We start from the raw sequence: 14,029 nt of genomic DNA on the forward strand, positions 1-14,029 counted from the left end.
CTGAAATTCCAAGATTGATGGTGGAAATAATTACACTTGCCCATCGTTTTGGTCCCTTGAAGCCTGTCTGACTCTTTTTTGTTTGCTCCATAGCACATTCTAGTGTGCCGAGAATGCCGTGTCATTTCATACAATTTTTCCTAAATTGTATGAACATATTTCCACAGTAAAAGGCCAAATCTGGATCTTTATGTAGTTTTCTTTAGACTATGACTGATAATATGAAAACATTGTGACACAAAGGAGAAAAGAAACATTTCTAAGGAAGGAATCACTTAAAGGTTGGATAATGCAGCATATAGAGCTTCACTAAATAACATTAAAGTCCTGCCTTCCCAAGGATCTAAGGAAGGTCAAGTGCACTGATGTTATTATTCCAAAGAATGTTGGGTTTGGGGCTTTTTTTTTTTTTTTGCATGCATGCATTAGAAGGAATTTCTCTGTTTAATAGGTCACTGCATGAATCAGTCTCTTGGCACATAATCTGTTCGTATTTCGATATGTTTACGCCACGACTGCCCGGGCAGCCCTGGACCCAGAGGGCTGACTGAGCAGTAACTAAAGGCTCCAGCAGCACGTTCCTCCACCTGGTTAGAGAAAACAGTGGTGCTCTGGAGACTCCGTTCTAATCCACAGTTAAGCTTCCGGTATGTGAAAACATGGGGCCCCGTCATTCAAAAAGGATGTCCTGGTAATTTCTAGTCACTTTCCTTAGCTTAACCGGTTTCTGTTTTACCCGGCGGGATGCTTCAAAAGTGGAATTGTTCATTCACTCACTCCATCACTCACACAACAAGTATGCGTTGGTCACGTTCACCGTTCAAGGCATTGTGACCAAATGGATGTGGATTTGGACTTCAAGGAGATTGCCTTCTAGAACAACGTAAAACAAAATGCAACAGAACAATATAACCACTAGCAGTACTAATAGCAGTAAGAGTAGAAAGGGCTGAGTATCATCATAGGAGAGAGAAAAATAGAGATAAACTGCTAACAGCGTTTGAGCCACACACACACACAAAACGGTTTTCAAATGGAAGAGAAATGAGGATCAATGCAAGGAGAAAAATGTCTGTCCTGAATTGGGGAGGATTTAAAGAAACAGGAGGAGACATGCTCTTCACGTGCAAAGGCCCCCTGTCAGGAGAGGGTGGGATATAGATAAGTGTCGAGAGTGTAGGGCTATTTAGGGGTTAAGAACTGGGGGTGGGTGATCAGGTTTAACTTACCTGCCCGCTGTTGGCCAAGTCATCCACAGACAGAGTGGGGTCCAGACGCAGGGAAAGCCCAAAGTCACACAGGCAGCAGGTCAGGTCGTTCTTCACGAGGATATTAGAACTCTTGAGGTCCCTGTGCACGATGGGCATCTTGGGCCTCCCGCACAGGGTGTGGTCACTGTGCAGGTGAGCTATGCCCCTGGCCAGGGAGCTGCCTAGCTTGCACAGGTCCTCCCAGCTGATGACATGTCTCGTGAGGTACTCCTGTAGGTTGCCCTTGGCATGGAAAGCAGTGATCAGCCAGTACTGCTTCCCCAACTCTGTCTTCCGCTCCTCGGCCGTCAGGAACTGGAGGATGTTCTCATGCTTTAGGTTGATGTCTGAGAAAATGTCCTTCTCCATCTTCCAAGAAGCATACTCCTCATAAGGGAAGATCTTGACCGCAACGGTCTCGAACTGCTCTGAGGTGTTCTGCTTCAGCTTGGCCTTGTAGACCTCGGCAAAGCGACCTTTCCCCACCAGGGTGTCCAGCTCAATGGGCAGCAGCTCCGTGTTGTGGTTGATGTTGTTGGCACACGTGGAGCTGATGTCGGAGCGGTCGTCTTCCAGAATAATGGCGAGGTGCTCACTGAGGTCCATGAGCTTCCGCTGCTTGCCGGTATCCCAGGATGGGGTCAGCTTCTGCTTTCGGTGAACACGGTAGCAGTAAAAGGCGATGATGACAGCTATGGCAATGCCCAGGGGTGGCAGGAGGCTGACGCCTGTCACTTGGAACACGACTAACCACAAGTCGGGGGTGTTGGTGGAATATTCTGATGTGGGAACAAAACAGGAGAGAGGAGTTGGCTTGAGTAGGGATGCTCTGTGAGAAAGTGGGTGTACACGTCAAGTGTCTAGACACACCGACATCAGTACAGTTTTCATAGAGAATATATTGTGAGTTTTTATTCCAGGATAAATGCTAGCGTGCACCTGTCTGGTCTTCCCTGCCTGTGGCCATTCATTCAATGTCTCCTATCTTCCCCTCCAACTTGAGCTTAAATGCCACTGCCTAAAAGAAATCTAGAAAATATTTTATTTTATATAATCCCATACATTTTAATTTATATAAACTCATACATTTTTCCTATGTAACAATGTAGCACAACTTAAATAACTGCGACTCTACCTAGTGGTTTTATACCTATCTTTCCCTACGTTCCCCACTTGTCACAGACTGAGTGCTCCATGACTGGCAGGGAACATGTCTTTCTTCTTCACGACTATAAACAACACCTCGCACACATCAGGTCCTCAATAAGCACTGAATAAACGGAACAAGCTTTTATTGAGTGCGAGCTATGCTCAGGGCATTGAGGGAGGCTTTGGGAATAGAGAAAGAATGACAACTCTTTGGTAAAAACAAAGAGATTGCCATAATACTCACATAGTCTTTGCTCTTTTCTAAACCCTACCTTGTCCTGTTCTGATCAACATCCAGGCTACCCAGAGCTGAAGCCTCAGTGCTCTCTGAGGGAAAGCAACCCTCCCAAACTAATTGCTCTGCACATGGGAACAGAAAGGACAATGATGAGTAGGTGGTTTGGAACCAGGCATCGTATTGGAGAAGGGATCTGTAGTTATTCGATTGGCAGTTTTCACCTACTACAGGTGTTCAAGGTTATGGGGGAGAAGTGATGAGAATACAGTCTGAGTGAATGGAGATAACCATATCTCCTGAAGGGGACCCATTACCTAATCGCATTTGATGCCATCATTTAATAAACCACAGTGAGAAATGAAGGTAGTACCACATCAATTTCGAGTTTTTAGGCTTAATAGGATTCACGACCTATTCTTATGGCAAATTCTAAGTGGAAACACCAACTTCCACTACCTATATGCTCCAGATGAAAACCTTAGGTCTTCAGTCTATCTGATGCCACCAAAAACTGGAAGAGTAACCCCCAAGCATCCTATTTTCAACAACCAAGAGCAAAAACTCAGTATTTTGAGGAATGATATACTAACACATTACAACAAATAGGAGAAGGGATACAATTTGACTCTTAAAAACCTGAATTCTTACTCACACTAGGAACCTTAAAAGGGACAAAGGGCAGGTGGAACTAGGGGTAGGCGTGGCAGTGGGGCAAAGCAACACCAAAAAGGACTAGAATTGTGGGAACATGTGGACTGTCCCAGTGTCTGGCAGAGCATGAGCTGGGAGAGTACAATTAAGGGGGCAGATGACATAATAACCAGGTGCAACAGCTGGAAACAACATTCTCTGCCTGTAAGTCCATCTCTCTTATCTGAAGTGTCCAGTGAATGTCTTTGTTTCGAGTAAGCCACCTGTTTGTAACTACAGAGACATCCCACCTTCATAAATCGGTTTGATTCTCCAATTGCTTGTCTCTCCCATAAGAAAGTATGTTCTGCTCGGGTGGAGCCAGGTCTGTTTCAATCATCATAATACACCCAGAACCGGCCTCAGGATGGGGCGCTTTATGCTAGTCAGCAAATGTTTGTTGTAGAAACTGAATGAATGATTATTTAGAGGAGACAAAAGTCCTTCACATTTTTGATATTCTGCAGCAGGAGACGGCAAACTACAGCCCAAGAACCCATGGCTGTTCTCATTTAGCCCTCTGAGCAAAGAATGTCTTTTTCCCCACGTTGAAAGGGTCATTAAAAAAAAAATTCATGACCTGACTGGTGTAGCTCAGTGGATTGAGCGTGGGCTGCGAACCAAAGTGTCATAGGTTCGATTCCCAGTCAGGGTACATGCCTGGGTTGCAGGCCATGACCCCCAGCAACCGCACATTGATGTTTCTCTCTCTCTCTCTCTCTCTCTCTCTCTCTCTCTCTCTCTCTCTCTCTCTCTCTCTCTCTCTCTCTCTCTCTCCCTCTCCCTCCCTCCCTCCCTCCCTCCCCCTCCCTCCCTTCTCTCTCTAAAAATAAATTCACTGAAAGCCCTGGCTGGTGTGGCTCAGTGGATTGAGTACTGGCCTGTGAACCGAAGGGTCACTGGTTCGATTCCCAGTCAGGGCACATGCCTGGGTTGTGGGCTAGGTCCCCAGTAGGGGGCTCTTGAGAGGAAACCACACATTGATGTTTCTCTCCCTCTCTTTCTCTCTCCCTTCTCCTCTCTAAAAATAAATAAATAAAATCTTTAACAAAAATTCACTGATATGGAAATGCAAATAAAAACTACAACGAGATATCATTTCTCATCTGTCAGAATGGCTATTATCAAAAAGACAAGAAATAACCAGTGCTAGAGCTGATATAGAGAGAAGGGAGCCATCGTGCACTGTTGGTGGGAATGTAAATTGGAAAGAATACAGCTACCATATGACCCAGCAATTCCCTTTCTGGGTATTTATCTGAAGATATGAAAACACTGAATTGAAAAGATATGCACACACACACACACACACACACACACCTTCATGTTTATTGACAACAGCCAAGATATGGAAACAACCTAAGTGTTCATCAGTGGATGGTTAGATAAAGAAAATATGGTACATACATATAATAGAATACTACTCAGCCCAAAAAAAGATGAATTATGGCCGTTGGTGACAACACAGAAGGATCCTGAGGGTATTATGCTAAATGAAATAAGTCAGATGGAAAAGGACAAAAACCGTGTAATTTCACTCATGTAGAATATACAACAAAGAAGTAACAAAGAAACTCATAGATACAGACAACAGTATAGTAGTTCCCAGAGGGGAGGGCAAAATGGGTAATGGGGATCAAATGCATGGTGAAAGATGGAAAGTAAACTTTTGGTGGTGAGCACCCAGTATAATATACAGATATCAAATTATAATGTTGTACACCTGAAATTTATACAATGTTATTAACCAACATTACCTCAATTAAAAAAATAAAATTTTTAAAAAGAAGAAACTAAGAAGTTCATGCAACAGAGATCATCTCTGACTCAGAGAGCCTAAAATGTTTACTCCCTGCCCCTTTGCAAAAAAAGTTTGCTGGCTACTCTCCTGTAGGTATCACTTCAATAACCTGTAATATACTGGCATGATTTGAAAAGACTTTATTTCGACCCATTGTGAATATTCTCTATCACATATGAGAAACCAACACAATTAGAAAATTTTAAATACTAATTGCATAATTACTTAGTTGTGTCTCCAATTCATTAAGCAGTGTAAAAACATCCAAATGAAATGTTCATCTATCACTTCTAATTGAATTTTACAACTCCTGGCCATAGAGTCTTTTCCAAGCTCAGAAAAGCACAAACACAGAAATCCCTGAAATGTACACGGTCACTGATTGAAGAAGTCTCTAGAAACACCCCCACCTTCAATGTCAGAAACCAAAGTTTTACTTTCCCCTCGAATTTCCTGTGTTTTCTTTTTGAAAATCTACATGTAAGTATCTTGTAGGGAGGGAATTATTGAACAACATCTGTCAGTTCTGAAACTTCAAAGAGGTGGTGAAAAACCCGCACAATAGCAAAAGGGCTGAGAGGAAGCTTTGGGATGTGGCTTTATCTAAACAGGAGCTGCCCACGCCCCGCCACAGTATTAACCCTTATGCTGCTACTAGAAAAAACGACAGCTGTAGGTGTAGGTACAAGCCAACATCATCTTTACTCAGAGACCAGCAGGAAGTATTTCTTTTCACCAGCCCCCAATTACACAGAAACCAATACATTGAATTCTTAGTATGAACCTGGCTGTGTCCTAAGAATTTCATATAATATTTATATTCAATCAGAAAAACCCTATGAGGTAGACACTGCTATTATTATAAGCCCCATTTTACACATGGGGAACCTAAAAGGGTCAGATGGTTTAAATAATCTCCTGAAGTCATAAACTTAGGCAGTGGCAAAGCTGACATTTGAAAAGAGGTGCGTCGGATTGGTGAGACCCCTGTTCTTAACCCTATGCCGTAACGCTGAGACTTTGCATTGGTGAGAAACACTTCACAACGATTTCATATAGCCTCTCAGTTTAATGAAGTGGTTTTCTCCACTGGGGGCTGGATTAAGCGAGTTTATAGCCATCCGTCAAGTGATATCGGCAATTCTTGGATAATGGGTCTTAAGGAGCATATTCTGGGTGTATAGACTATTTCCCTTGTTCTTACCTAGAACCAAAGTTGACTGGTGTCCCTGCAAATATGCATCTTTTCTCTGAGTGGGAAGAAAGTCTTCCATGAGGAAGAACTCTAAAATCTTTTTCTTTCTCAGAACCTGTCCTCGGGCTTAGATAGAACATAGGTGGGGGAATCAGGATATAGTTTTTAAACTATTCGAACCTTCCATGAATTGTTTCCTGGATGCACAGGTAACTTAGTGCTCAAGACCCAACCTACCCTTTGCACTCCCTTGTTCTGTCACATTGAGCTAGATACAGTTCTGGGGGGTATACCAGATAAGGGGAAGCTCCCCAGGGTTATAAACAATGAGTCTCTCTATTATAATAGCAGAAGCTTTGAGCCTAGGCTCTGTGGATAGAATTCAGTGCCTCTGTGAATTTAAACGAGCAAAATTTGCATCTTTTAATTTTCTCTAACCTTTAGCTAAAATGTAACATTTCCTAGTATTAGCCATACTTATGACTTTGTTGCCGATAGAAACCACAGATATTTTCACGCCATATTACATTTATTGCAGATGTCTTGGCATATCATTTATACTCATCACTTAGACATTTCAAGTTTGATGGTAGATTTTGTTATTTAAAGCATTACCACAGAAGCAGATATTACTGTAGCAAAAATTTATTTTTAAAATAGTTGATCATTGCAATTCAATGTGCTTTGAAATCTTGTGTTTTATATTTTATGCATTTAAAAAACATCACTCCGAGAAGGGGTCCACAGCTTCCTCTAGACTTCGAAGAAGTCCATGGAACACACACATGCAGAAAGCCCTTGGCAGAGAGAAGGCACTTGACTCTCATCCCTTGGCCAGGATTTCCTAGAGCAGAGTTTGAGATACTTCTGTTTCTTGGGGGAGTTGGTAAGGGAGGAAACTGGTGCCCAGGATGGAGCCTCCTGGCATGATGCTGTGTTTCCCATGGCAACCGTGGATTCTGTCCCAGCTGTAGTCACATGTCCAGGGAGCTCTGCAGTGGAAAATGATGGGACCCCCTCCCTTGAACTCTCTTAATAATAAAGATAATTACCATAATGTGCTTTATTGAGCTAGGCACTGAGCAACGTGCACCATCTCATTTTAGAGAGAGAGAGAAGAAAAAAAAAGAAAGAGAAGAGAGAGGAGGAAGAAAAGGGGATATTGAGGTTTATGATGATTCACACATGGGCAAGCAGGCGAGCTCATTCCCCAGGTCTGAGTGGCTCCTTCATGAGGTGCCACCAAACTATGTCCCTAGCAGTAAACCCAGAGGTCCATTTAATAACTCTGGAAATTTCCAGCCAAATGTGTCCTATATAGAGAGGGTGGATTTAGTTGCAAATAAGGAGCCATCTGCAAATGTCAGTCTTGATTGATAAATATTTTTAAAAGACAAATGTCAGGTAAATGTTAGTATGCCATAAAAAATACAAATTGGCAGAAAACCTCAAGAGGAAAATCCATGGTATACATTCCTCTGGAGGGACTTAAAAGTAAACAAGTTGCTAAATCACACACACACACACACACACACACACACACACGACAATGAGAACAGGTTGCTTCTAGCACTGGTGGCTATAAGGAACTCAAAACTGAACCTCTATATGTCACAATTTTTAAAAAATCACATAGTAAAAAAGACACTAAATTAACCAACACAGTAAACCAACACAGTAAAAAAGCCTCCGTGGATCAATTGCATGTGTTGATGAAAACCAAATCAAAACAGATGAATTGGGGAGATGGGCTCCACCACTCAAAGAAGGAATTAGGAGCAAAAACTTACCAAGACACTATTTTATTTGAACAATAGACATGGATATGGATGACTGTCTTCCACATACCTTGCTGCGTGGGTATACTCGTGAACATCACGTGACAGCTACAGAGATTCTTTTGAAGTTGGCAGTGACCCTCTAACCACAAAGATGTTCACAAGCCAACATGTTCATCTGAAGCAACAGGATATATATGCAGCTGGCAGAGGTCCAAAGAAGGAAACTGTGCCGAAGAGAGATAGGCTGGGGGAAGGGAGCATTTCCTGTCTCAAGCCATTATGTTCATTATAACATTAAAAAGTCCAGCCGTCACCTATTGAGCACCTACTCCATACGTTACATGGCTTATTTTGAATCCTTAGAGCTGCACTGCTGGATATGTATTATTATTCCCATTTCATAGGAGTGAAAACAGGGGAAAGAGACATAAAAGGAGCTGGGGTCGAAGCAGAGGCGCCTTGCGGTGTGGTTCATTGCCCATTTGGAGGGGGTGGGTTTCACTGACAAGGGATGGTACGGCAGCTCTCGGGAGAGTAAGCCGACACAAGGGTTGACATGCACTCTCCGAAAAAGGACAAGATTATGGAGCCAAAGAAAGCAGAAGGGAAGAGACAGTAAAGATAGCTGCACCTGGTGAAACAGAAAACAAAGACATGAGAGGAAGAATGAACAAACCCCAAGTTGGTACAACATGTAGAGCTCTGTGGGGCAGATAATGGGGCAAAAGCACACAGGGGACACAGAGTTACAGGCCCAGCAAAGACTCAAAGGATGAGGAAAATACATGAACAGCATTTTGTTAATAAATGTAAAAACACAGAGAGGAATTGACCTTACCAGATAAAGAACTTTTTTAGAAGTCTACAGCCTCACCTAGCCTGGTCCTGTATTATGTGATCTGGGATCTCAACTTCATTGCTGGTCTCCAATGTCATGGTGCCAACTCATCTACTATACAGATTCACCAACATGCAGCTTTTTTTCCCTAACAAAACCATTTACAATGTTGGAATGATCTAGGTACCAGGAAGAATAAAAGATTCACAATATTCAAAGTACTCTTACTTTCAGTCAAAAGCAAAACAAAAACAAAGCCTGTTTATTTCCAAACAGACTAACACAAAGTACATTCTGTTAAAACAGTGTAGTGGAGGATTTTTTTAAATCCCAAGTCTCCTCTATGTCCTGGAATCAGCTTTCTTTGCCATGCTGGTTGGCTGCCTGACATGTAAGGTCATTTTATTTCCCCTTAACAATTCAGCAGAATATCCTGCAATAGCGTCTGTATTTAAAATCCTGAAGTCCCTGCTGCTCTTGGAAGAGACTTCATTGTTCTAGGACAACGATCTGAGTGTTGTGCTCATATCTTTCATGTTGCTCCACTTCCAAAGCACGGTGTTTCTGGGACCACACTCAGCCGAGAGCCGATGTCATGGTTTTCTCAGTGCACACTGCGAAGTTGCCTTTTTTGGCAATTTGAAGGGGAACAAAGTATTTCTAGGCTTAAACTAGTAATATGTCATCAGGCAATAGTAAGCTCCAAGAGTAATCAAAGTAGATCTTGAGATTTAAAATCCATGATACTGTTCTGTATATTTAGAGATAATGTAACTTGGTTTTTAAGAACCTGGGACTCTGATTTTAGACCTGGATTTGCTGTTTCCTGATTATGTGATCTGGGATCTCAGCTTCATCTGCACGATGAAGACGACCCAGAACCAAGCCCACTGGGTTGTAGTCTGACAAGAAATAATGTTCTTTAAGCTCTTAAGCATTATACCTTTAAGATAGAAAGCATTCCATAAATATATTTTATTATTTTATGATAGGCTTTAATAAACTGGTTTTGATTAATAACATATTTCACAGATTTCTAACCAGAAAAAAAAAGTCTCAGTCTGGTAAAGAAGCATTAAGGTATCATAAGGCATGTAACCTGACTAGTTTGCTTTGCCTCTTCTTACAACATGTGAAATAATAATGCTCCTTATGGAGAAACCAGTTGCCCCATGACTATCTGAGCTTCAGAATTCTTTCTCGAAAAAGCGAAGCAATACAGCCTTGTCAGAAATAAGTTTAAGAACACATACACTGAAGTCTGGAAAAACAAAAATAAGGCAGAAGGCTATGGAGGTATTCAGTCTGGCTGCACTAAAGGGGACATGTGCTTTTCAGTTTGAATGCTGTGGTCTTCCCAGAGACATAGCCCCGTTGAACCATACAGCTGGTAAAGTTGCACCCAGTTATAATACAGGAAATGATGAAAGGGAACAAATGGTACTGACCTCTCCTAAATGTTTATTGGATGTGTTCTGAGTGTGTTCACCGATCAGGCAAAGGAAGCATTGCTGAGACTCAGCACTCAGCAGGTGGACGTGCGGTGCTGGGATCCCAACAGAGCAAGATAAGGAGCAAAACAAACTGCCTCTTTATCTTGTTACATTCCATGTCCTTATCAGCCGGTCTTGCTCCATCACTCACGCACACACATGCACACACGCCAGGCCATTAGACTATATAAATATCGAACTTAGGGATTCCAATTACAATCATTTTCCGCATTTTTTAAAATGGTGGTGGTGTCATACAGAAAGAATCTTTTGGCACCCTCCTATTCAAAGTGTGCTTCTCAGGCCAGCAGCTGGCATCACCTGGGAACTTATTGCATCAGAAACACAGAATCTCAGCTCTGTCCTAAACTGCCAAACCAGAAGCTGCATTTTACACAATTCTCTAGATGATTCAATTACACAAATGAGTTGGAGAAACGCAGCTTTAGCAAACACGGAAGAAGTCCCTTGGTACTCTGCCATGGAGATGTTTCTCTCTCACAAAGAACATTTGCAGTGGACTTGTCTGCAGAGCCCTCATACAATTGCATTCAGTGCTGGCCAGTGAGAAAAATCCATGGGAATTTTCTAGTCAAATGAACCTGGGTAGAATGTGATATGATTCCCCATCCATCATCTCAATAAAAAGCAAACAATTAAATTCAGGCAAACAATTTTTAAAAATCATTGAAGTGAAACAACAGAAGGACGGTGAGCTCACTGGGCATGCAGGATTTAATTTAACTTCCAGCATACTGACAGGACTGTTTGTCTTTCTGGACAGATTTTGAGAATATTTTCTTTTCCCCAAAATGATGGAAGATGCCTTCCCTCTAGTCCATTGTGGTTGTATGCCAATGACACATATTTCCGAACTAAGCTATTCCCCAACTCTTGCAGCCCGCCCCACAGTCTCCCTTCCACTATTTCCTTCCCACCTCTCTCCCCAACATAAGGATCTTACGTGAAGTCTAATCTGCTATGACAACCTCTTCTGGAATATTCCTGAGAGATAGAGATAAAATCTCTGGTTGAAATATTTCAACAAAGTGACCCCACTCCTCTATAAATCATCCCAGTATCTAATCCCAATAGATCTAGCTGCAGATCTATTAGACAGAATAAATTAACTCTAAACATAGGGATATTTAAAAAGTTTATTCTTTATGATAAGTCATACACAGCCTTCCTGTTACGTCCACTTAGTGGTTTTCATGCTGCTCTCTAAAGAAAGAGATGATAAAATGATCCTTTTTTCCATGGGATGAGAACTCCTATACTCCAGGTGGGCTTTTAACTCATTTCTCTAAATCATCCCTGTGTCCTTCGATCACTAATCAAAAGACATGTGTATCAGACTCTAAAGTCTGATGTATTTGTCGGACCCTAAAATCTGCCTGCCCAGCATACAGCTGGTGTCCAGTAAATACCAGGTTCTATTCCAAGTATAAAGTGATCTGTTCTCTGAAATCGTCCTTGCTACTCAACATCCTCCATGACATGTTTCGCTAGGCCCAGCGACAATGCTTGGAATGTCATTTCTGCAGCAAAGACGACAGTGGGACTCTCACTGCCCCTTCCTATGGGTGCAGTTTAAGATGACTACTGGTTTGTTTGTTCTGTTGTTTTGTTTTGGTTCTCTCAGCCAGATCACCCCGATTTCACAATGGCCTTGACTTACCTGTAAGCCCTGGGTCTTTATCATGAACAGATGCCCACCCAGCTTTCTGATGAGTTGCCCCTCTGCAACTGATCGTTTGAACCTGTGAGCCTGTGTACCTCACTTTCCATTTCTCTGTTGTTCCATATTACTGGTCATTCCAGGCAATTAAAACCCTAATTATGTCTCTGCTGTGTCAGGCATTCCTTCCACTTACCAACCTTCATAGTCCTCATTGGGATATGGATTCTTGCTATTTCTGCGGCTTTGGTTTTAGGAGGAGGGCAACTCACATTACCAAGGAACCCTACAATGGGCCAGGTTTTGCTATGTCTTACGAATGTCTATTCCATCATGGACAGAACTTCAGCCTGATGTATGTTCTTTGAGTCTGGATTTATTTTTTTCATTTTCTCCTCCATGATATGGTCTGCTGATCCCTAAAGGTGAGTTTTATTAGGATCCCCCACCTGCCCTGACTCTTCAATTCTTTCTCTGGATTACATCTTCTACTCTCTCTGGGGGTCCTTCCTGTTCTCAGGAAGCCAGAAAGCAGAGCTAGAGTTCTTAAATGATCTCAGTATCTTCTCCAGCAGGGAGACCAGACCACTCTAGAGCATCCCATTGATGACTCACAGGATTGATACATGTCAGGGCACCAGCACACAGCCTTGCTTCTCTGCTGGCTTTCCACGCGAGCCACGGCTTGCCACGATTCCCTCCCAGCAGAGAGTCTCACCTCCTGCAGCTGTGCCCACTCCCCCCACCACCTCACCTCTGCCAAGACAGGAGCAGCCAATCCTTGCCATCCAACCTTTCAGTCATGCCTTCAAGTTTAAAACGTGCCCACCCTTCGTGTATCATTTCATCACTTCTAAAACCTCAGACACCTATCCTAGGGGGGCCCTTGGCCTCATCCTGAAGTAAGTGCTTGTAAATTGTGAAAAGCAGAGTCACATCCTACAGTAAAGAACTGTATTATTCCCCGGGGGTGAGGTAATACAGGTATTTTGTTTGCTCGTTTTCCTCTAGCGCAGAAGGCGAAATTTCAGCTGCTGATACTTCCGGTGGTGGTTGCCCTTCTCTAATTGCTACCATCCTTTTCCAGGTTATATGGGGAACATGGTGAAAAAATATAAAAAGATTTGGCAGAACAAACTGTCTTGAGTTTGGTGTCTCCCAACACTGGCTGTGTGTTAAAATATCTTGGGGAGTATTTGTGTGTGTTTGTTTTTTAATCCTGATTCAAGGCTCTGGACCAATTACATCTAAAACTGCAGGGCTAAGACCCATTAATGAGTGGTTTTTAAAGTCAATAAGGTGTTTCCAATGGGCAGCCAAAGTTGGGAATGGCTACTCCAACCTGACAGGAGAAATTTTAAATAGGATGGGACCTGGACGATGGAATGGAAAGAGTTTTAATGACCAAACGTAGGATCAATTGTTCCTGACACTAGAACTAGCTATATCCTAATGGGGTAACACAAGGGGTATATATATGTTTTCAAAAGTAGAAAATCCAATATTAATTGTTTCTTTAGAAGTTATTATTATATATTTTTAAAAAGCATAATTATTGCTGGTAAAAATTGATATTCTACACAATTAGCAACATACAGGAGTGATTTGAGTAACAGAAAAGATTTTCCAAAAGCAAGTCAGCCAGATGTCCAACTGGCGGTAAACACAGTCTCTGAAGTTGAGCATGGGCGGAAATGAAAGTCAATTTCATGGTGGTTAGCTTGCTCCCTGATGTTTTTCCACTGGTGGGACATGGCGATACTTGTAAAATAGCAAAAAGAGTCTCTCTGGACCCTTTTCACCATCATCCATCGTGTGTTGTTTATAGAACCCAAGAAGGTGGTGGTGGGGAGAGAAGAGAAACTGCCGGCATCTCACCACAGCCTCACAGCAATGCCAGACCCATTGGTCCA

General features: G+C 42.4%; 1 protein-coding gene across 2 annotated transcripts in view; it reads right to left on the bottom strand.

Annotated features, from left to right (window-relative positions):
- The window catches only part of TGFBR2 (transforming growth factor beta receptor 2), an 83,246-nt gene that overhangs the window by 18,193 nt on the left and 51,024 nt on the right, over positions 1–14,029 (bottom strand). For both annotated transcript variants that reach the window (XM_045856750.1, XM_045856749.1), the window contains exon 4: positions 1,230–2,029. In XM_045856750.1, the coding sequence (XP_045712706.1) occupies positions 1,230–2,029 (800 nt within the window). The remainder of the gene's footprint in view (positions 1–1,229; positions 2,030–14,029) is intronic.

This window comes from Phyllostomus hastatus, unplaced genomic scaffold, assembly GCF_019186645.2.
Source record: "Phyllostomus hastatus isolate PE091 unplaced genomic scaffold, TTU_PhHast_1.1 phas_scaffold_129, whole genome shotgun sequence".
Lineage (NCBI taxonomy): Eukaryota > Metazoa > Chordata > Mammalia > Chiroptera > Phyllostomidae > Phyllostomus > Phyllostomus hastatus.